Genomic DNA, 24,932 nt, shown 5'->3' with positions numbered 1-24,932 from the left:
ATGAAAGATTAATTCCTGAAATTGACAGATGCAAATATTTTTGCTTTGACAGTAATTGCATACTATAGTACATGAGGAACCTTTACCAGCAGTCCTGGTAGCATCACAAGTCTCAGGTCAGAAGGAAGGACCCCAGCAGATGCACCAATTACTTTACATACTGTTTACCCGCTTTGGTGACATTGAGGCTAACCTTGGAGTCACCTCCCCCGCTGCCACATTCTCCTTTGTCGTACCACCATTTGTTTTTCAATTTGTCCAAGAGGCCTTGTTCATTCAGTTTTAAAACTGCGAGGTTAACAGCATTTCTTGAAACGATAAAACATATTTTGTAAGAAACTGCACAGCTGTTAAGATGTTAGAAGGAATGAGGATTTAAGCTCTTTTATAAGCTTCTCCCATAAGGTAAATAAACCTCTCATTACCATATTACAACCCCCTCCACTGCAATCCAAACCAAAAGTCTGAATTATTTTGCTTATTTTCAAATGTGACAAAAATGCTTGTGATATTTCGTAGCTATTTTTTTAATTGCTCTTCCATAAGATATATAATTTGTCTGATGACTAATTAGATGGGAGTTTTGGCAAGACACTAAAAAACTGAGATTTAAGGGATTAGGTTTTGGATCCTTGTGGAAGGTCAGCATTTAAAGGTAGAGAAATGTACCAGGTTGCATTTTATTCTCTGAAGGAGAAGGCTAAAAAATCTTTAAGTACTGATTTCTTGTCTATCCTCTATCATAGTTAAATTAAGCAGAGTTTCTGCTTTGTTTTTTTTGGAGGGAAGTGGGGTATGGGAGGGAGTAAAATTTATAGTTCTATGCTTTGTCTCAGCTTAGTAAGTATTGATAGAGATAGACCAGAAGTCAGGACTTATTAGACCAGAATTTAGACCTTGGGAAAAAAGGTCTAAATTCTATTTTGATTGTTAAAATCATTACATGCTATTTAGAAGAACAGATCAGATGTGCATTAAGTAATTAAACCTTAGGAAAGTAATGCCTTCATTTTAATCTACTGCTTATATAAGACATATGCCCAAGAGTAGGTTTTCTCCATTTTTAACTCATGGATAGAAAAAAATATTTCTTAAATTTTTCTCTAGAAGATTAATGACTATATCTAAAAATATAAGTAGGTGAGTGAAAAGTTTTTTAATTCTTCTATTTATACAATCATATATTCTATGTATAATGTTAAAAAATGTTTAGTGGATCTTATTTTTCCAAGTTATCCTGGTTTTAAATTAGATACACTAGAAACAAGTCTTTTAGTCCATTAGGGGGCTCGTTTAATGAAATTTCACTTAAAACCAGAGTGTAGTTTCAATATTGGAAATATTCTTTTGTTTTGTTTTGTTTTGTTTTGAAACTTTGGTCAGAACTTTGATTTCTTTGGTGGAGAGAACTCCCATTGGAGAAACTTTCTTTACCAATGCAGATTTGCAATTCATCTGTAACAGTTTTAGAGAACTGACACTAAGAGGTTAAGTAACTTGTCCATTGCCACACAGTATATATTAGAGATAAGACCTGGCGGTTTTGATTCCAATATTTCTGTCCATGAACTCTACACTGTCTCTTTTGGTTTTATGATAATTCTATAATTATTGAGTGCTGACAAGTTCCAAAAGAATTGAAAAAGTTATAATGTCTAATTATATTTGGAAATTAATTAATTTATAAATTGATTTATATATTTTATTAGATTATTAATATTTTGTTTGCCTTTTCAGAAAAAAATCATTTCTCAATATTGTAACTAATTATATATTTCTAGCTCTTACATTGCCTGGTTGTACCCAGTTAGCAAATATCTTTCCAGGTTAAAATATTCACTTTCAGAGACACTCATTTAGCCCCTGTGGGAACATTTACACAGCACAAATTAGAAAAACTGAATTTATCTATATCTGTGTTGTATGGGAGCCCTTAAGGAATTAAGTGATCTTCTTAAAGTGAGCAATTGTAGATATCATTGTGGTCACTAGAAAACTGAGCCATAAATGGAAATAATTGTGTCCAGGAAAACCATGAGAACTCACACCCAGGTTAACCAGCTTGAAACACTTTAGTTGAGTGTGAGATAACTGGTGGGAAAGAATGGGAAAATGGAAGAGTTTGTGTGTCTATCAAGTGGTAGCTCCTATTTTACCTATTTATTTTTACTAATTAGGTTTTAAACTATATTGTTTCTATTTTACTTAAGAACCAAGAGTACTTTTAGTCTTCTCTAGGTCTGGAACAAAGCACCAATGGTTCTTTTCTAAATACATTTCTGTAATAATAATCAGATTCAGGTAGAGGAACATCTGATAATCTAGGGAAAACTGTCCTAGCTAATTAAAAAATAAAACCAAACCTGTCTTGGGAAGAGAATAAGGTTATTTTAATTTATTATTATGGATTAATATTAAACAAAATTTATTTTAAATAACTTAAAAATTATCTCATTGGGAAATTTAATCCATGGAAAGAAAATTAACTTTTATAACAGTACATTTTGTTTTAATTTTAGACATAGTATATTAAAAAAATCAATAGTGGATGGGCTTGTAATTTTTATATTTTATATATATATGTATATTATATATATTTTATTAGGAACCCTTTTGTGAAAGAAAAGTCATTTTATGAGAGGGTTATTTAACAGGGTTATAAGCCATATCCATAGACGATTTCACAGCAAAATTAAAAAAAAAATGAAAAAAAAATAAAGAAATGGAGAAGGAAAAGGTGCTTTCAATTGAGGTAATTGTTTGAAAATTAAGCTCTCAGACATTGTCTTTCTTACATCTATTAGGCCATGTAAAAACGGTTTAGTTTCACACTGCTATTTCAATTTCTTGGTTCATATTATACAAGTAAACAAAAGAAATTAAATCACTACCCAGTTCATCATTAACCACTATATTGTTCTTATCTAGTGTCAGCAACCACTGTACTTACTTGATGCTGTTTAGTGCGAATCATCTCATCATTGATATCTTTTAACTTTGCCCAATTCTCAAAACTTGCTTGACTTAAAACAGAATATAACCAAAACAAAAAGACCATCACACTGATTACTTTGTTTCACTCTCTAGGTAAAATATTTCAGTCAGCGGAAATATTGACAAAGAAATGAACTTCTCTTATTAAAAATTAATTTCTTTCCAAATGTGTCTATATTTATGCTAAATATGTAGGTCTGGGTTGCCTTTTTGAACTGTGATAGAAAGTATTTGGACCATGACAAAATTTTTAAAAATAGAATATTAAAATGTTTAAGCCCAAACTTATGTATGCCCAAATATTATGGGAGATCCCTTCTTATGTGTTAGATAAAATGTTTACTTTCCTTCTTTTCCTTACATAAATAGAATGTGTTACAATTAAAATCACCAAAAAAAGTTTAAAAGCCAAAGTTATTTTAGTTAATATGTTGTATTAGGTTAAAAGTACTGTCCAGTAGAGAATGAAGTAAGAGCAACAATGCTAGCTATAAATAAAGTCCACTTAAAAAGGGATACAGGAGGAGGAGCATTTTTGTTGCTAAAAAGTTACCTTAGGACTTCAACCAGTATTTCTTCCTAGATTTTGAAAGCTCAAGACATTACAGATGCAATTTTACCCATCATTAGAATGGCCATTATGAACTTCCATTTGGAATTGCTTTTATTCAGAGGATATCATTGACTTTGTGAAATTATTGATTGATGATACTTTATCATTTGGGTATTTTTAAAGCCTAATTGCTACAAAGATTACAAAAAGGCATACACATATGTGAGTAATTATTATTGTTACATATTCATATGACAGGATACTATTGTATTTTCTTCTATGATTGTTTCCTATATTGATTACTTATATCTCTGAGTCAAAGTATTTATGATACATAGTATCACAAATATCACAAAATCACATAGTATCAGATAGACACAAAGTACTGATACATAGTAAGCGCTTAATAATTACTTATTGATTGCTTCTTTATCCTCACAACCATATAATAAAGTGTGTGTAGAGATTGAGTGTAGGGTGTGTGTGTGTGTGTGTGTGTGTGTGTGCGCACGTGTATGTGTATGTCATATATAGATATATGTAAAGAGAGAGAGATAGGGAGAGGGAGAGGGAAAAAGAGAAAGAGAGAGAGAGGGAGAAAGAAAGAAGGAGAGAGAAGCACACACCGAGAGATTCTTATAGGAAAGATTGAGAAACTGAAGCATGACAATATCTAATGACTTACTGAAGGTAATACAATAAATCATGCATAAAGTTTTCTTTTTTAAAGCTATTATTGTATTCATTAGACTATCTATAAAATATAATTATCAGCAACTAAAATGTTTAAGCCTAAATTTATGTATGCCTAAATATTGTGGGAGATTCCTTCTTATATTTTAGATAAAATATGTATTTCCTTTCTTTTCCTTGCATAAAGTAAACTTTTAAAATTTCATAGTATTAAAGCAATGCCATACAAAAAAGAACACAATTTTCCTTACCTCATAAAAATGTCACAATGGTCACATTTTCTGATTGTGCATATGAGTCTAGGCACAAAGCACTAAATCTAGCATTGTGTTTGTTATGCCACTTTTGCAAAGTAGAGGATGAATGAATGAAATATGAAGTTTTTAAAAGAGAATTAGTTTATTGAAGAGGAAGAATTTAGTTCAACAGAATGGTGAGAGGTTGAACAATTAGTTGGTCTCAAAACCGGTATTTAAATCAAATTATGAGTCTTTTTGTAAGGAATTAAAAGATTTGTTTGAGGAAACTGGTATACTTTTCAAAAGCATAAATGCTGTTTCACATAGCATGAGTTACTTTTCCCCTTGTCTATACTCACTTCAACATAGCTTAAAATCATTCTGTCTTCTATTAAATAAGCTATATTTTCATTTGTGTATATATAACCATATATGCATAAGATGACAAGGCTTCTGGTCTCTCAAATTAGGGTAACAGGGAATTAGATGAGTCATTAACCTAAGAGGTCCTAGGAAATTCTCAAGAGCTTTTCCTTTTTTAGATTTATTTAGGAATTCTAAAATTGCAATCAGGTCTTTCTTATTTTATTCTAGCAAGAATCTATTTCTCATAGCTTTCTGACAACTAACTAAAATTCCAAGGCCTTAGTTAGACACTAGAGAATACTATTTTCAAAAGGCTGTTGAGGTATGACTATTTGATAGAAGTGTTTCTAAAATCACTATGAAACAAACATAAGAATTACCTGGAAAAATGTACTCAGTAGAAACATGCTATCTATTTAGTTAGTGATGACCTTGAGAACCTATACTATACTCAATTTAAAACTACTTAATAGTTGTTGTGCTATTGATAATGATAGAAATATTACAACCCCCCCTCATTTTTGTTTCACTTAAGCTGTTGCTTATTTCAGAAAATTCAGATTACTCAGGAAAGAGGAGCAGATACATCATGACATTTTCTTTTAGCTGATTAAATTTTTTAAAGTTTTGTTTTATTTTTTGATTTAATGAGTATGGAAAATTCCTAACAAAGCTCTTTGTCTGATATATAACTTGTCTTTGAAAATAGCCTGAGATATTGATGGACCAAATGTCTTGTCTTTGGTTACCCAGCCAGCATGTGCACCCAAGACCTCTATACTCTGAAAAACATGTGCAGTCTTGTATGTGTAAAAATGTTTGTGGCAGCCCTTTTTTAGTGGCTAGAAACTGGAAACTGAATGGATGCCCATCAATTGGAGAATGGATGAATAAATTGTGGTATATGAATGTTATGGAATATTATTGTTCTGTAAGAAATGACCAGCAGGATGATTTCAGAGAGTCCTGGAGAGACTTACATGAGCTAATGCTAAGTGAAATGAGCAAAACCAGGAGATCATTATACACTTCAACAATAATACTATATGATGATCAATTCTGATGGAAGTGGCTCTCTTCAACAATGGGATGATCCAAACCAGTTCCAATTGTTCAGTAATGAAGAGAGTCAGCTACACTCAGAGAGAGAATTATGGGAAATAAGTGTGGACCACAACATTGCATTTTCATTATTTCTGTTATTGTTTGTATTCATCTCAGTTTTTTTAACCTTCTTTCTAGATCTGATCTTTTTTGAGCAGCAAGATAACTGTATAAATATATACACATATGTTGTATTTAACATGTACTTTAACATATTTAACTTGTATTGGACTACTTGCCATAGACGAGAGGAGGTGGAGGGAAGTAGGGGAAAAGTTGGAACAGAAAGTTTTACAAGGGTCAATATTGAAAAATTACTCATGCATATGTTTTGTAAATAAAAAGCTATAATTAAAAAAAATATGTGGTCAGCAAGCTACCATAGAAATTGAGTGCCCAAGATAACTGCCTACACTTTATGTAAAGTCTATGGATACCGAACTCAGAAAAATAACTATCTATATCAACAAGGAGAACTTGGAAACATATAAAAGTATAGGACTTGCTCTTTTAAATAATAAAAAATAGAAATTAGTAGTCTGCTCGACCCTAATGATAAGCAGTTCATTTCACAATTCTACTCTTTTATTGACTTTTAAAGTCCAGAAAAGTAAGTTGTTCTCAGAATGATCAATGCTCCACTGTTTTCAATTTAACTTAGAGCTTTGTTATTACTTTTCCTTCCAAATTATCTCCTCAAATAGACAAGCACATGCCTTGTATTTGCCTCAGTGGCTTCTGAGAGACCATTATGAAAGCTATGTTTGGGTCTAAATGCTCTGTAGCCATTTAGATGTAGCTGTTGGAAAAGAAACTAAGCCCTTTCTCAATTTGGTTTTTGTAGCAACGATGTTACAGGTAATATCCACCTAATGGGGAAAAAAAAACCAGTCTGAGTAGTGATCAGTAATTCAGATGCAAAAAGAAGAGGGGAGAACTGTTTCTTGGTGTGAAGAATCAAACTCAGATTAAATTGGAGATGGAAAATAATTAAAATTAAAATAATTTAAAAACTTTTTTTAATTAAAGAAAGATTTAGTATTTTTAGTTGGGTTTCTGTATGATGCATAAGCAATTAAGTTTGTGAATTCTGCATTTTTAAAAATTTGTTCATAATCCAGCAATGTCAAGAGGGATTATAAAAGGAGATATTTTTTCAGCTGCTTTTAGGTTATATCTTCCTCTATATTTGCCTTGTTAATTCCTACTTGAGTAAATGGATTCAATTGAGGTGCTTGTGCTGAAGTACTGATTATGACTCATATTTAAAAGTAGTCAGCATGCTGGTCTGTAGGAAAGAGGACTTTGGGAAGATCTTGCATTTTGGAATGTTCAGAGGGACAAGTGTTTTTTCTAAGCCATTCTTGTAAAATCCCCATGTAGTTATGTTGTATAAGTTCTAATCTTACAATTCCATAGTTTGTTTTAGAAATGGAAATCTCTATCACCCATCTGGTCTAAAGGAAAAAATAGATCTTTTATTAGAAATTTTTTTTGAAGATTAAAATACAAAAATTATCAGCAGTCAAATATACTATTTTGGGGGCAGAGTGGGAAGGAGAGGGTATATCTCTAAATAAGTCATTGTCTTGGTCAAATCAAATAGGTTTTAAAAATCATACTCCCAAATAAATGGAAATAATTGATGCTTTCCCTGTGGGCAAGTCTAACTTTTAATTCTTTAAGTGAAATACTCAATTTAGGCTGTTAGGGGTTAGGAGGAGGTGTTAGGAATTTCTTTGTCTCCTTTCCTTTACCTACCAGATTTAATTTTAGGTATGTATGATGACCGTGTATTTTAAAATCAGCCGGAGTCAGGAATTCAGGTTAGTGGAAAATCGCCAATCTTTATTCTCAGTGAAGAAAGATTGGAGGTGGGAGAGAATCAGCAATAGCAATGTGTGCAGCTGAGTCAAGAAGCTAGCTAGACCAGAAGCCACAAGACCAGCACCACCAGAGTAGAACCCAGGCCCAATCTCTCCCAAACTCTCTTCCTGTCTCTCTGCCTCCACCCACCAAAATCTTCATTTCCTATACAACACATCAGGACTTGCACAGAGAGTGGGCGGGGGCCATTCTTTATCCAAGTATGTATATTAATAGAGTATAATTCAATTACTATTTAGCCTCACGTGCTTGGGACCTCAGTGCATCAACTCATGCCTCAGCCCATTACATTTATGGGCTCAAATCTGCTCATATTCTGGATTCCTGTTTGGGCATAAGGAGCTCCAACTTCAAAAGGCCACTGGACTTAGAATCAGCCTTGATGATAACTTCCCAAAGCTTTTTTTCAAAAATCCATTTTTGATTTTTCAATTCAATTAAAATAAATATACACATACATTTACACACACACACACACACACACACACACACATATCCTTAATAGATACATTCAATGATTGATTGATTTATTATATATTGAAACTCTAAGGACTCTCAAGGTCTTAACTTACTTTGCAACCACTGTTACCTGCAGAACACTGCTTCCACTTGGAAGAAGCACAAAATCCAGTAGGGAAGCACACATTTTCTACATCTTGTATGCCTGCACTAGGAAAGTTGCTTAAAAAAATCAGATGGAGGAGCAATGTTTTTAAGTCAGGAAAATGAATTGTGAGGGTATAAAAATGGGAGATCAGGGCCTGGAACATCAAGCCAGACGGTCACAATACACCAAAAGAACTTGAAGTACAGGCATGAGGTTATGGGTTTAGGCTAAACATACTAAGATGCATCTATTTATCCCTGAAGCATAGAAATAGCATGAAGCAATCTCTGGCAATCAGAAGAGCACTAAATTTGGAGACAAAGGACTAGGTTTGAATCCCAGCTGCTCTATTAATACCTCTGTGACCTTGGGCAAATCAGAACTGCTCAGCATCTAAATTTACTCATTTACAAAATGAAAGATTTGAACTCTATGGTCTCTTCTAGTTTTAAATCTATAATCTGAAATCTAAACATGCATGACATTCCCAATCCTCTTCCATAACTCACTCATATTCATTTCTTTAATATTTTTGTACTTAGCACAATTATTCACCCAAGCTAAAAATCTGAGTTATTTTTTTACTTTTCCTTCTTCAACCCTGATTTCCAATTAATCATCAAGTGTTATCATTTTTTCCTTTGAAAATTCTATTGAATCCACCTCTTCCTTTCCATTTTCAATGTCATCACCTTATGCATAGTTCTCTGTGCTCCCATCTTTTGCTAAGTACTCAATGCCAGATTCATATTCCTATAATTTCATTCAATTGAAAAATACTTTAAAAGGGTATATTATTTGATAGATAATGAAAATATGAAGATAAATAAATATAGTACTTCTTTCAGGAAATTCATAGTCTAAAAGGAGTTCTGGGATAAGCTCAAAAATGACTAACACAGAATAGAATCTAATAAAATTTTAGCAGTGATAGAAAGAAAGTATTCTACATAATCTAAAGTGAAAGAGATAGTTTGGTGCTGGGACAATCAGGGAAAGTCTTATAGAAGAAGTAGTACTTAAATATTGGAGGATGGATGGATTTCAACTGATTGAAGTTTAAAGTTTTAGACATAAGGATAGTATGAATGAAGGTATGGAGAGAGGAAAGTGGTTGAATTGGGAGAACAGTAACCAGTTCAGTATTGAATACATAGTTTAGTACATGATTTATTATACTGTACATGATTTAGTAGTGTCTACTATTCCCATATTTCTAGGGACATTCCATTGTCCAGACTATGCTTAGTGATGACATGCTCAAGGTTTATCCCACTAAGCAGTGACAGAGCCAAGAACAGGATTCTGGTCTCCTGACATTCAGGCCTATTCCTTAGAGTGATGCTCAAGCACTTCTGCACTCAGGTTTTATTCTATCTAACCAAACTTGGCTTCTTCTCATCTTTGTATGAACTTGTTTCTGTAGTCAGGATCATCTCCTCGTGTTTTCACCTGGATTCATTGGGTTTTAATTCCCAGTTTGATCCCTGTTCTTAGTCTAACAAGTTTTCTTCCTTCTTTACTTTTTAAAGCCTTTCTATCTTCAGGCTTTCTATCCTCAATTTCTCCAGCTGGTCTTCCTCATAAATTCCTTATAAGAACTCTAGGTTCTTACAATCTCTCTTATTCTCAACTACTGTAATTTATTTCCTGTACCATTTTCATTCCTAATTACATATTGCTTTGCATTATGATTTAATGTTTTCTTTTGTACATGCCTCATCTTTCCCAGTGGATTGTAAATTCCTGTAAATCAGGACAGTACCATTTTCTTAAAAAAATTACCCTTAGTGCCTAGTATGGTGTCTAGTATGGTAGGTATTTGATATAATTAATCAAATTAATCTTGGGCAAACTTGGGCAAAACCCAACATTTCTAATCATTGCATTTAAACAGAAGAAGGAAGTGGTATGCTAAAAGGAAATTCTACAATTACAGAACTTAGGTTTTTTGAAGAGACAAAGATACTCTATAGATGAAAAGCCCTTTAGGAGAAAATTTGCAAGTAACACACACATATACATACACACACCATTAGATATTGGCAAGAGAGACATAAAGACATTATTGATGTCAATTACTCTTTCAGAACTGTTAAAACAAGGAAATAGATAACAATTTCACATTTTCTAAACAAAAAACTCAAGGCAACTACTACATGGACAACATGAGCAGTTAAAAGAAAGAGATACTTTTTTTGCTTTGTTTATAGAGATGGAAATAAAATACAAGAGAATGAAAAGAACAAAATATGATAAAATTTAAAGGACAGTTGTTATGAATTAGAGGGCAAGCCTGACACTTATAATCTGAATATTCAGTCAGATGCTAGAGCTAGATATGACATTTTAAAAAATTTATTTAATTTATTTTTAATCATCATCATTATTATTTTTTCTGTTGAGGCAACTGGGGTTAAGTGACTTGCCCAGAGTCACACAGCTAGGGAGTGTTAAGTGTCTGAGACCAGATTTGTCAGGTTTTCCTGACTTCAAAGATGGTACTTTATCCACTATGCCACCTAGTTGCCCTATAGATATGGCATTTTTAAAATTCAGACTGAATTTATCAATGGAAAAATAGTGACTTTTGAAAAATTCTATCATTATATCATTTCAATTTTAGGCAAAATTGAACTAATGTCTAATTTAAATTCCCCTCCTCTCTAATTTCTCATTAACAATAATTTACTATGTGTTACCTGAATTTATGGCCTGTTACCTTCTGGGTTTAATTAAATGGAAATGTGCAGTTGAGGTATCATTAATATTCTAAACATTTTTTTTCTATAAATTTCCTGAAATTAAGAATTAAATATTTAAAATATTTTTTCCTGTCATTTATGATTTCAAATTTCTTAGTGCTTAGTTATATACTATTAATAACTACTAGTATTTATATGGGCACAATATATTAAATGCTATTTTATATTATTTTAATATGTATATGAGCCTACTATTTTATAGGCATCTGAGTGGCACAATGGATAGAATGCCAGACCTGGAGTTAGGAAGACTCATCTCCCTGTTTTCCTCATCTGTCTTCAGACACTTACTAGCTGATTCAGTACCTCATTTATAAAATGAGTTGGAGAAGGAAATGGCAAAGAACTCCAGTATCTTTGCCAAGAAAACCCCAAATGGAATCATGAAGAACTGGACATGACTAAAATAATTGGACAACAACAATAAATATTTATATATTGCCTAATATGAGCTAGGCACTTTTTAAGCACTTAACAAATATCTCATTTGATCCTCACAACAATCCTAAGAGTTAGGTAGTATTATCATCTCCATTTTATAGTTCAGGAAACCAAGGCAAAAAGAGGTTAATTGATTTGCCCTATATATAACTAGCAAGTGTCTAAGGCTGAATTTGAACTCAGGACTTCCTGACAGCAGGCCTAGTATTCTATTCACAAAGACATTAGCTGCTGTTAATATCATTCTTGATAACCTAATATGTATGATGTGGTTTTCCCCAACCCCAACTTTGGACTCAGATTTACTCTGGAAAAAAAGATACCTATTGAAGAAGCAAATAAGGCAAAAGAAACAGGTCATCTTTGGAAATAAAGGAGACGTGTCCTTGTCTCATTTCTATTCAGAAGCTAATGAACGAAAGCAACTTTTTAAAGGAAGTTGTAACATTAAGAAGCTCACATTCCTGGGAAGTTACAAGTTATTGAAAGGCTTGTACACAATACAGTAACTTTTTTCTGTTTTAATCACAAATTAGTTGCAATCCAATAATTCCAAATCTATTCCCTTTAAAGATTTCATATGTTATCATAGATGACAAAATTTCTTTCACTTGAGAGTGCATAGTGTCATCTTAAAGTGTTGCTTCATTGGCTCTAACTATCTTCTGTGGCCTTAAGACATCATGCAGAATTGTATTAACCTGGTGGGTTGCTGATGGACCATTATAGAAGGAGAATAACCTCCACTGGGTGGGAATTCTTTGTGGTGGCTGTTTTTACTCTAGTTAGGTTTTTCCATGTTTTATCTACAGTGATTTGGAAATTGATAAGAAGTGGGGCTGGAAAAGAGGAAAAGAAAGCAAAGCTTCAAGATTCAGGGAACTCTGAATAAATTTTATATACAAAAAAGCTATGATTTCTTCACCATAGAAAACTTCTGGTGGGAATTCCTTCCATCAGTCTAAATTGTAACCAATTTATGATTTGGTTAACAAGTCCCAAATTGATGCTTGAGACTCAGAGAAATTAAGTTATTTGCCCAGGTTCAAATAGTTTACTAGTTTTACTATTTAGAAACAAGATTTAAGCCTAAGACTTCCTTGAACTCTGAGCTCAGTACTTTGTTCATTACATTACATTCTCCTCAGTTTGTCTCTATACCGATTGTATTTCCTCATTCTTCATTCCCATTATGGCAATTTTCAATCCTGGGGAACTTCTGATAAAATAATAAGAAGGGTTTGTGTAGGAATTTTTGATAGACTAAAAAAAGGATTTGTCTTGAATCATGAGGTTACTATGGGAAAGGAATTACCAAGAAAAATCCTGACATTATGAGTCAAGTATTAATACCATGGAGTAAGCTTTATTTATTTATTATTTTTTTTATTAATAATCTAAAAAGATATTAGTGTTATTCAGTATAATCTGGGACTGAGCAACTCTAATCTATATTTTCATCTGAAAAGTCAGGCTTTCCCTCAGAGGATCCAGAACATGAATTATCCCTGTAACATTATATAGGTTCTAGAATGATTAGAAGTTTGAGTCTGTGCTAGGAAAAGTCTAGGGTTAAGATTTAGTTTGAGACTTCTAAGCACATTCTGAACTTCTAGGACAGGAACATCTTTAAGGCCCAAAGGTATCTTTTGAAGTAATTATAGTCTTTTTCAGACTCTCATGGTCCACATTTTCATCATCAGAACAGAGTAAGATTTATTTCATGCATTAAGCACCAATCTCCTGGACATTTTTATTACTCTTTAAATAAAAACCTACCTACTTCCTTGAAGTAATGTTTGAAATGATTTGTGACTCTCATAAACAGAATAAATACTTTGTAAATAGTTAATAAATAAAAGTTATTTAAAGTCTATATGTTCGAGATGTTCGTTATTTTACTTACAAGAAGCTTAGCATCACCACTTTCAGTCACTTATGAGAATGAATGTCTAAAATTAGTTATGCATCAATTTCATTTGGAGTTTTAAAAAAGTTAGAATATAATAAACAGTAGAAATATTAGATATTTATCTTAATTATTATCTTAATACATCCAAAATTCATAAATATATTCTAAGGCACATCTTATTTAATCAAAGTAACATAAGTGAACAAATTCATAGAACCACAGAATCTGAGAATTGGGAGGGATTCTAGGGGCATTTGGTTGAAATCATACTGAAAAATAACCAACCAAACAAAGAAAAACCAGCCTTAATTACAATATACCTAACAGTTGGTCATCTAGCTTCTGAAAACTATCACTATTTCCTGAAGGAACCAAATTTAAATTGTTCCAATTCTAATTGCTAGGACATTTCTTTCCCTCTACCCCAAAGTTTATATTCATCTCTTTTTGGTAAAATACAAAATAATTCCAAGCCCACAAATTCTCCCATGTGTGCTTATTTCTCTGAGGTCATATCATATAATTTAATAAATTCTTCATACCTACCATCTGCTTTTATCTGAAATCAAGTATTACTTAAGCAGATAATTTTGATTACACTGTGACATTCTGTTCCAAAAGTAATCATCAGATGGAATGATTTCTATCTTTGGATGCTCAACAGCATTTATTTCAATGATTGATTTAATTTTCATTTAAGATATGTGTTACAGGAAATCATCACTACGGTAACACTGAAACATCTTTCTTTTAATGAGCTATATATATATATATATATATATATATATATAATATACTATGAAATATATCATTAAGAATTCAAATTAAGCTATGTATATAAAATCTGTGTGATATTAAATCTATGCTCTTGGGAGAAAATGGCAATAGAAATCTAGCAAATTAACCAAATAAAGATACCTGAAATACTCAAGTCATTTGTCTGTATTCTTAGATAGTTCTATAAAACAAAATATTTCTTTGTCCTTTAAAAAATAAAAAAAAAATTGGCTCTGGTATTGTTCACCAACTGGTAGAGAATATATTTGTACATAAGGGTCTACTTAAAGCTGGGTTCATCTGGGAAAATAACAATCACGAATTCTGGAAATACTTATATGAACTGATGCATGATGAAGTAAACAGAACCAGGAGGATGTTATACATAGTAATAGCAATACTATTAGATGAAGAACTATGAATGATTTAGCTATTCTTAGCAATACAATGATCTAAAACAATCCCAAAGAACTAACAATGAAGCACACTATATACCCTCAGAGAAATAAATAATACTGATTGATTACAGACTGAAATATGCTATTTTTTAAACTCTCATTTTTTCCCCTTTTATTTGTGTCTTCTTGTACAAAATTACTAATTGGAAATATTTTCTGCACTTGCAGATATATAACCAACCTATATCTGATTGCTTATTATCTCAGGGTGGAGAGAAGGGAGGAACAGAGTGAATGATTGAATTTGGAACTCAAAACTTTAAATAAAAATGTTTAAAAATTAAAAAAATTAATAACAGACTATTATACCCTAAAGTCATATAATTATTAAGTCTGAAATAAATGCCTGGCATATAAAAGACAATGTTCCATCTTGATCAAATTTAAAATGTAATTAATTAGTCATTGTTGAGTGTTTAACTAAACTTACAAATAAAAGTCTTAAATCTCCTTAATAACAAATTATATGTTTAATAACAATACATCTATCAGATATCAGATTTATATATATATTTTTTTGTGAATTCCCTCTCATTGGAATTTGATTCACATTGCCTTTCCATATACTAATTCACAAATCAAATTTTAGAAAATGAAAAATGATAAAGTTTTTTTTTTCCTTTAGAAGAATTCTAGGCTGCTCTATAATATGATTGGGTCAAGACATTAAAATGATGATGGGGACAGGAATGATTTCTTAGCCTTTATTACTTAACTGCATATTTTTTCTCCTATCAAAGCACCTACAGTTGGAAAATGAAATCACCAACATGAAGAGATGTTAATCTTGGTCTCTAGACTTGGATTTAAAAAAAAATGTACAAAGAAGGAGGGGAAAAAAACAAGACAGGTGGGGGAGGGGTTTCCTTCAAATGGATGATGTACATTCCTTTGAAAGAAAACTCCCCTCTTACCTTGGTCCTGGAGCTGGTTAGTTCTCCTCTGTCCTCCTCCTAGGGGAGAAATACCCAAAATTAAACAATAATAGAACATGGTCGTGTATCAAAGTCAGGTTCAATTCTGGCCAAACACCTTTCTCAAGTCTCACAAAACACTACCCACTGTTCCATGTTTTGCAATTTGTAACTGGATTAAGATTCACTTTTAGGATTAAGCCAATAGGAACAGTCCTTTGAGATGGAAGGAAAGCAGAATTTAGGCAGTGGGCCCTATGAAATAATATGATTTAAACCAAGGGAAACCTACACTTTTTGAATTAGTCAAATTTAGTTCTTGTTTACTGCATTGGAGGTGGAGTCAGGAAGACCTCTGTTCCAGTCTTATCATTTTTACTTATTAGCTATCTATAAGACTCAGGGTGAGTTCTTGACTCCTTTGAATTTCAGTTTCCTCATTTGTAAAATGAGAATAAAAATATCCATCATACAAGATTGTTGTAAAAAAATCAAATGAGACCTCTGTGCAGTCCTTTTCTAATCTTTATCTTGTGATTAATATGGGTATTCTTGATAGACTTAGTACAGGGAAAAAGTGTTAGCTTTGAATTCTGATTTGGGTTACTATTTGTGATCTTGGCTTATAATTGATCCTTTAACTTTTAATATAAGTGTAGGGACTTTAAAATGAAAACTGTGAAATGAAAAAAAAATGGAATATTGAGGTAAATCCTGTCCCTTGGATAGGGATTTGGACCTGCAGTTTCACTGATGTCAGGATTTTCTAGGTGAGCAGACTCCCTCTACTAATATATCTATACATTTTTTTTGGCAGTTTTGGAGAGTTTTCTAGAATAATGAATGGTGAACTGATTTGTTTCTGGGTCACAGAGTCACATTGTGTCAAATATATGACCCAGGTCTTTAGGGTTTCATGTTCAGTCTTCAGCTACATATCATTTTCCATTTCTTAGTGTCTTGCCAAGGGGAATTGAAGATATAGTTGAAACCAGTAGAAGATACAACTTTAAGTATGATGAATTGTTACATTAAGTTAATGTTTTAATGATGGCTATCTGGGGGTGTTAAAGAAATTTAGGGAATTTGCAGACAGTTTATATCAAGACATTTCTATTCTGAATATATTTTGTGTTTGGATATATGTATATTAGGTCTTCATGGAAATAATGAATTAACAGAGATAATGTTTCAAGGAAAGTGATCATCTTGTCTCTATGATTCTCTTTAGGAAACAATCACTAAACTAATCATGTCAATTTCATGCATTTCCCTTTGGCATATATCCTAGCTCCATTTAAGCCTAAATATAGGACAACTGGGTTGAGTTTTGTGAGACATAAAGGAGATGACCAAGAATCTTCCTGATGCCATACAAGATCATGTGCTATTATTATTTAGCTTTGGGTAACTTGATAAAATATTTTATTGAGTCAAACAATATCAGGTGAGAATACATGTGCTTTTATATTCCAGCACACATTAATCATTTATCCAAGAAAAAATCAGAATGAAGAATATCATAATCTATAGTAATAAGTATGATTAAATGTATGAAAAATTATACTGTTAGATTTTCAGCCTACAAAATATGATTTCCTAAGTATTAATATTTTCATGTATTTTACATAAATTAATCTGATAAAATAAGAATTGTTTTTAAAAGTATATGATAAAAATCCAGTCAATATCTCTTCCTACATTTGTCGTATATTTGTATATATATATGTGTACACATATGCACACACACCTATATATACATATTTATTTGTGTATAATGTATACATTTGTTAAACTGCAAAAACAAGAAAATATAGGAACTTAGAATACTCATTAGAGATCTTAATGAATATTTAAATATGCATTTTTATTAAGAAGTTGTCATTCTGAACGTTTCCATAATTATTGAATGAATGATTATCTTCAGCTGATTTTTATATATATGTACTTGTATATATATATGCATACCAATATATTTAAATAATAATACATATTCATAACATTTGTATATTTTATAAAAGAAGAATGGATGGAAGGAACTGTATCTGGTCCTACTCAATAAAGAATTTTTTTAAATCAAAAGAACCAAGGATTCCTTTGGGAGACCTGTTGGATCTGTTTATGAATGGATGAAATACTCAGAAGCAGTTTAACCCTTCCATCTGTCTAGTTCCAAAAACTTAAAATTAAGCTTTAATAGCTTAAAACTACAGTAAGACTTTGGGGATATACTATGTATATGTGTAATTCTTGGAATGTATATTATGTATGTTATCTATTAAATTATACACAAATACACACATACATGTATATGTTTGATGATAAAATGAATAATTAAATGTGATCTATATGTGTACATATGCATTAAAACATATGACACCTATATTTATATTGTGTTTCATTAAAACATGCACACATATACATAATTATTTTGAGAAAATTTGCTTTGTCCATCATTCTTTATGAATTAGTAGAAATGACCATGCCTTCACAAAAGCATTATATTATAAATCCAAAAAAGTTTAAAAATGATATAGAAATCAATTTATATTCTCTAAACACCAATATTTTCTGAAATTATAAATCATTAAATTTAACATGGAGAGAACAAATATTCTTTTATAATACATAATTTAAGTACAAAGCTCACTGGATGTGGCTTAAAGGGAGATAGCTTAGTATTCAGAAAAAGCTAAGTAATCTATGAATAAAGATAGCTGTAGTTACACTTGCCTGGATTGGGTAAAAATGACAGTTGCTAAGTAGACTTCATGCTTCAGGATATAAACTGATTGCTACTTGTGATGAAAGGAAAAAATGGAAAAGAAATTAAATTCTCCTAAAGTAAAGTAACATAAAGGTTATCAGGATCATTACTGTGCTTAAAAAGACTTCCTGTGAAGAATTTAATACTGAAAATCTGGAGAATGCCACCCTAGATACATCAATTGCCATTCTCTTCAGGTTCTGAAATGTTTTCTCTGAAACAACAAAAATCAATTGTTTTGCTCGTGAAAGTATCATTTTCCCTAATTTCTCTATGTCTTGGTCAGAATTTGAAGAGCAGGGCTTATTTTTTTCTGATGTCATTTAATTATATTGAATATCCTTCAAATGGGCTCTAGTTGTTTTTGTCAGCTATTAGGGAGAAATGTTTTCTTTTAGGAGGATGAAGAGAGGACAAGGGCTGTTATTTCTTAAGTATTCAGAATTCTTGATTAAAAAATCCCTTCTACTATTGTGGCAAAACCCCCAAACTCTCCCCCCAAATTTTAGTTTTGAGAGTAGCCAAGAGATTAGGTGACTTGATCAAAGTCAAATAACCAGTAGAGGCCAAAGGAGAACTTGAACCCACTTTTCCTAAAAGCCAGTTCTTTATCAGCTATACCTTACTGCCAGAGATATTCTTAAGATGCAATTGAAAACCCCAAATATTCCCTCTCAAGTTTTGGGGAATAGGCTTCTGTCCAGTCATACTAAGTACCACAATTATAAGACAGGAAACAACTATAATTGACCCTTCTGTAAGTATGGTCCAGAGCACAACAACATGGCATATCTGATTTCTAGTGCTGCATTGAATTCAAAATTTCTTAGTCACCATATAGGTGGCCACAAAATGATTAAAGTAAATTAATCTGCTTTGCCAAAAATACAACCAGGAGAATTCTAAAAACCAAGGAGGGAGTTTTCAGTAAAAATTTAGGTCTTTGGATGTTTTCAAACATTTTATTGTTACATGTCAATTTTCATAAAAGCATCAGGATGAATAAATATATAAAGGGAAGTTGTGAATATTTCAATCCCACTGTATCAGAGCTTTCTAGTTTATCATCCAAGGGATCTTTGTTTGGCTCTGTGTTGTTAAATATTTTCATCAGTGACTTAAAGACATAAGAGGCATGCTCAAAGGAGGCATGCTCATCCAATTTGCAGATTACAACAAAACTGGGAGGGTTAGCTAGCACACTGTACAGAATTGAAAAGAATCTTGACAAGCTAAAGCGTTGGACTGAATCCAATGAGATGAAATAATAATGAAATCCAATGTAAAGTCTAGTACTTGGGTACAAAAAAGTCAAATTCACAAGTTCAATATGGGGTAGGTATTAAATAATAATTGTTCTGGAAAAAATATTTAAGGGTTTTACTGGAGTACAGCTATATTATTTATCAGCAGAACAAACAAACTGACAAAAACTAAGATAATCCCAGGATGCATTAACATCTAGAAAGTGAAAGGCAATATTTGTCCTTATCATACCTTATCTGGGGAGTAATGTTCAGTTTTGTCACAGGATAAACTAGAAATTGACTGGATGGAATGTGTTCAATGGAAGTCAAATAGAATGAGGAAGGATAAGAACAGAGAATGCTTAGATTGGGGAAGGACAGACAGGACTGAGGAACCTATTTCATAATTAAAAAAAAATGGCTGTCATGTGGAAGATTAGACTTGTACTGCTTAGCAAAACCAAAGATAATCTGTGCATGTTGGAAGAGACTAATTTAGGCTTTATGTCATGAACTTTTAAATTATTTTTTTTTATTATTTATTTTATTTATTTATTTTTAATTATTAAAGTTATCCAAAAGGTAGAATGAGCTGCTTAGGGAAGTCAGTTCTTAGAGCTCTTTAGAGAGAGAATTCTCCCTTCATGTTCTTCAAGCAGAAGAATTTGGAATGGGAATTTTGGATATGTAATAGTGGAAATTCCTTTAATGGATGGGTTGAACTAAATGCTCACTGAGTTTCTTTCCAATTTAAAAATTTTGTTCTTCTATGACTAGGAATAAGAGATATGGATCTGAATCTCAGCTCTTTCATGCTGTCTTTTATTATTTAGGTAGATCATAGCTTTTCTATGTTTTATTTCCATCTGAAAAAAATGTATCTGAGAAATTAAATCAAATAATGTATGTGAATAATGCTTTGAAAACTATAAATTATTGATTGTGAAATATCCAAAGGTAAAGCATTACCATCATCATCATTACTACTGGTATGTTTGAAAACTTGGAAACATCTAGAATCACAGAGCTTGAGAATCGGAATAGAACTCAGGAGCTATTTTATCCAACCAAAATATGAAAGAAATCACCATTAAATAATATAACATACCCAACAGCTTGTTATCCAGACTCTGCTTGAAGACCTCCAAGGAAGGGGAATCTACTACCTCTCAAAGAAGCCCATTGTACTTTTGAATGGTTCTAATAAGGAAACTTCTCATGATATCTGTTTTAAATCCACCTCTTTGTATCCTACAGAAGAAAAGGTTCAGAGAGGACTACTTTTAAATATTTTAATAACTCTCATGTAGAGAAGTACTTTGATTCATTCTTTTTGGTCCCAAAGGGAAAAAAGGTAGAAGTTACAAAGAGGTGGATTGCAACTGAACCTTAAATGACATAAACTGAAGATCTTTCAGCATTATTGTTGTCCTCCATTAAACATACTACAGCTTATCAAGATGGAACATTATTATTGGTAAAGGTAAGGTAGAATTTTACTAACTATATGGATTCTTCAGTGATTACTTGATTTCATTAATATGTATATATTCCCCCACTAAATGGTAAATGGAAACCCTTCTGTGTTTTCTTCTTTTCTGTGTTTTTTTTTAATCTACAAATTCTTAGAGATTCTCTGAAGAGTTATCTTCCAATTGGAAGAGTATCTTTCAATGTGTTAACTCTCTATGTCTTTTAACATTATGTGGATATCAGGGAAGCACACATTTTCTTAATTTATTTTCTCCTCAGTCTTGAATTTAGTGTAACAGCCATAATTATTTAAATTTTTTACTGAAAAATTGAACTCATCAGTGTGGAGATTCTCTTATCTTCTGCACTAGTGAAGATTGCAACCTGTTTATGCCTTGTTATTCTATGTGATTGTAGTTCTTATTCATACTCTTCATAGATAAGAACTATTCATATAAGATTCTTCACATAGTTCTTATTCACATTGGACTCTTTCTCATTCTGTTTCCCTCTTCTCAATATTCAAGAAGGCTATTTTAAGATGTTTTAGTTATCAAAGTGGCACTTGACTGGATAGATTTGTCATTGCTCACTTTTAAATGTAGTATGTTAGCTGTATTTCAATAGATATGTGAAATAAGCTTATGGATATTTCCTCCATCATCATTGATTTCAACCCATCCATTCCTTCTCTGCATGTACAATCCGTGTTTAGGTTTGCCTACAAATCTGCCACAGAAGATTCATTTCAACCTCATCCCACGTTGTGGGATCCTTCTTCATGATCATTTTTATATTTCACAAGTCCCAGTACATTCCTTATTCTGCCCATCTACTGTCTTTCGTTTTCACCACAAAACCATCTATCACTTTTTTCGATCATACATTTCTTTGACCAAGAAAATGTATGATCAGAAAAAGTGATAATAATAATAATTAGTTCCTTAAAGTTTGTAAGTTGCTTTACAAATATTTTCTAATTTTATTCTCACGATAATCCCTTGAGGTAGATTTTATTATTATTATATATTATTTTATAAATGGTCAAAGTTAAGCAGAAAAAAAATTTAATGGCTTGTACAGGGTCACATATATAGCAGGTAGGAATTGGAGGCTAGATTTGAATTCAGATTTTCCTGACTCCAGGTCTAATCTCTATTCACTAGCATGACCAAATTACAATCTCATCTCTTCAATTGAACATAGATTGGAGATATTCTATATCCTACTTATGCTCAATATACCACTCTTCTTTGCCCTGTTAGTCACAAAGAAATAATATGCTCAATATTGTTTAAACTGTACATGCCTATAACCCTTTTCATAAAGCAAAAAGTGATACACTAAAAAACCCTCACCAAAATCAACTTGCCACCTTATTTAACTATTGTACATAATTATTCAATATACTTCTACTTTTACTTATTTTCTATTGTGTTTTTAATGTGAAATGTCTTCCTAAAATAAAATTTCATTGGGATATAGTTTATTTCTCTTGCTCCAGAATATAATCTAATGGTAACCCTGGAATTCCACATTTTACTTATGGTTTTCCTTTTTGATCCTTGCCAAGTCTCAGCCTTGGATCATTCCCACCATCTGTTGTTTGCACTCCTGTACATTGCTAAAAAAAGTTAGAGAAAATCACAAAACCATGCTGACCAATTCTAGCACAATTTTGTATTATGTAATCCCAAATGCATTCTTCTATTGCTAGGTAATTCTTTTACACATCCTTAATCAGCCCACTTCACCACAGCAACTTTCCATACCTTTTATACCTCCTAAAACTTTTTCCATCCCCAAATTTTAGGTGAGAACTTTTAAAATATTTTACTTAAAAAATTGATTCCAGTTACCAAGCATTTTCTTCTCCACTCTTCCTCATCTCACATCACTCAGATGCTCTTTGCCATTATCTCCTCCTTTATTCTCTCTCACATAAAGAGAAGGTTCTTCTTCTTGCTAAGGGAAACTCCACTACATGTACAAGTGATGGAATGGGTTCCATCCTAGCTTTTCTAGCAGATTTTCCCCTCTATCATCCAAACTGTCTCACTTATTTTCAATCTCTACCTGTCTCTCTGTCTGTCTCTCTTCTCTCTCTTTCTCTGTACTACTTCTTTATTGTCTACAAACGTGTCCATGTCTAGTTTATCCTCAAAAAAGTTTCACTTGATCCATTCATATGGCTACTATCCTATATAGCTTCTCCCTTTTTGTGGCTAAACTCCTTGAGAAGGCCATCATTTATAGTAAGTTCCTCTGCTTCCTTTCTTCTAACTATACTCTTAATTCATTAAGTTTAGCTTCTGACCTTATCAGACAACTGGAATTATCTTCTTCAAAGTTACCAATGATTTCTTAATTGACAAATCTCAAAATTTTTCCTCAACCTATATCCTTTTGACCTTTCACAGACTTTGACATTATCAAGAACTTTCTACTCCTTGAAATTTTCTTCTCTCAGGTGGTCTACCACACTTGGATTCTCTCTCTCCTTTTCTCTGCTTCCTGGCTTTCTCTTCAGCATTATATAAAACCCCACCTTCTGTAGGAAGGTTTTTTACTAAATTTCATGAATTCTAATCCTTTCCTCTTTTCATTATTTCAATTAATCCTTTCTATGACTTGTTTGTACAGTTATTTGCATGTTGTTTCCCCCATGAGATCAGGAACTCATTTGGAAAAGTGACAGTTTTTTGCCCTTCTTTATATCCCCAGCATGTAGCATAGTTCTTGGCATATATTAGGTACTTAAATAATATTTTTTGACTGGCTAATACCGTTTTTCTTGGTCCCTTTTCCCTGTGTGGAAAAATAATTTTATACGTACAGGTAATATATGAAAGCAGATTAATATTTGTAAACAGCTTTCTGATTAATGTTATATCTTTGAAAGAAAGTTCCTAGCTACTAAGTTGGAACTCATTTACTGTTAGTGATAGGCACTGTGGGAGAGTAGTTTTTTACTACTCCCAGTTTAACCTTGAGATCCTGACTTTCAGAATCCTCTAGTTTTTGACAGCTGCTAGGGATGTTCTATTTCTGGAGGATTTTTTTTTCTTGTTGCTGTTGTTCTTGTACAATTTGCAGTCTTAGGATGAGATGGGGGAAAAAAACAAGTAGCTGCTTTTTAGTTATTGTAATGAGAAGTTTTTTTGTTTGTTTGTTTGTTTTATTTTTTGTTTTTTAAACTGTAGCAGAGAAGAACCCAGTGCTCTGCAAATGATATATGCCCTTGATGGGTGACTAGATGACTATTATAAAAATTTTGTATAGATACAAAAGTAAAATATAAGTCAGTAGTTGATGCTCTCTAGGTCATGTTCTTTAAGTATTAAGGTTCAAAATTATTTTCCATTCCTTTGGTAGACATTCTCTTCCTACAGATAGCTTCTAAATCAATGTTTTGGTGTCTTTAAAATTGTACTGCTGACTCTACAGGCCTTCTCTGTTTACAATTGCTACAGTTCAGGTATTTTGTCCATCTTTGTTTTCTGGACAGTATTTTACATTGGCTAAGAAAATGAATAGGTTTCATATGACCCAGCTTCAGAACAGACTCACAGAATTTTGTTGTTGAAAGGAATCACAGAGCTCATCTAGACTAACTCATACCTGAACAGAAATCTTTCTTACATTTCTGACTAGTGGTTATCTAGTTTCCTCTTGAAGAATTCGAGTCAAAACTGCTAAAATAGGCCTTCCATTTCCATTTTGAAATAGCACTAA

The 24,932-nt window shown here is 32.1% G+C and overlaps 1 protein-coding gene across 4 annotated transcripts in view; it reads right to left on the bottom strand.

The window, feature by feature from the left end:
• GRIA4 (glutamate ionotropic receptor AMPA type subunit 4) overlaps positions 1 to 24,932 on the bottom strand; it is a 487,658-nt gene that overhangs the window by 13,936 nt on the left and 448,790 nt on the right. For 2 of the 4 annotated variants that reach the window (XM_031961085.1, XM_031961083.1), the window contains exon 15: positions 194 to 308. The exons of the other annotated variants lie outside the window; for them this stretch is intronic. In XM_031961085.1, coding sequence (XP_031816945.1) covers positions 194 to 308 — 115 coding nt within the window. The remainder of the gene's footprint in view (positions 1 to 193; positions 309 to 24,932) is intronic. 4 annotated transcript variants of the gene reach the window in all.

Source organism: Sarcophilus harrisii, chromosome 3, assembly GCF_902635505.1.
Source record: "Sarcophilus harrisii chromosome 3, mSarHar1.11, whole genome shotgun sequence".
Lineage (NCBI taxonomy): Eukaryota > Metazoa > Chordata > Mammalia > Dasyuromorphia > Dasyuridae > Sarcophilus > Sarcophilus harrisii.
The sequence above is the reverse complement of the archived record's forward strand: the minus strand, read 5'-3'. Positions and strand labels throughout refer to the sequence as shown.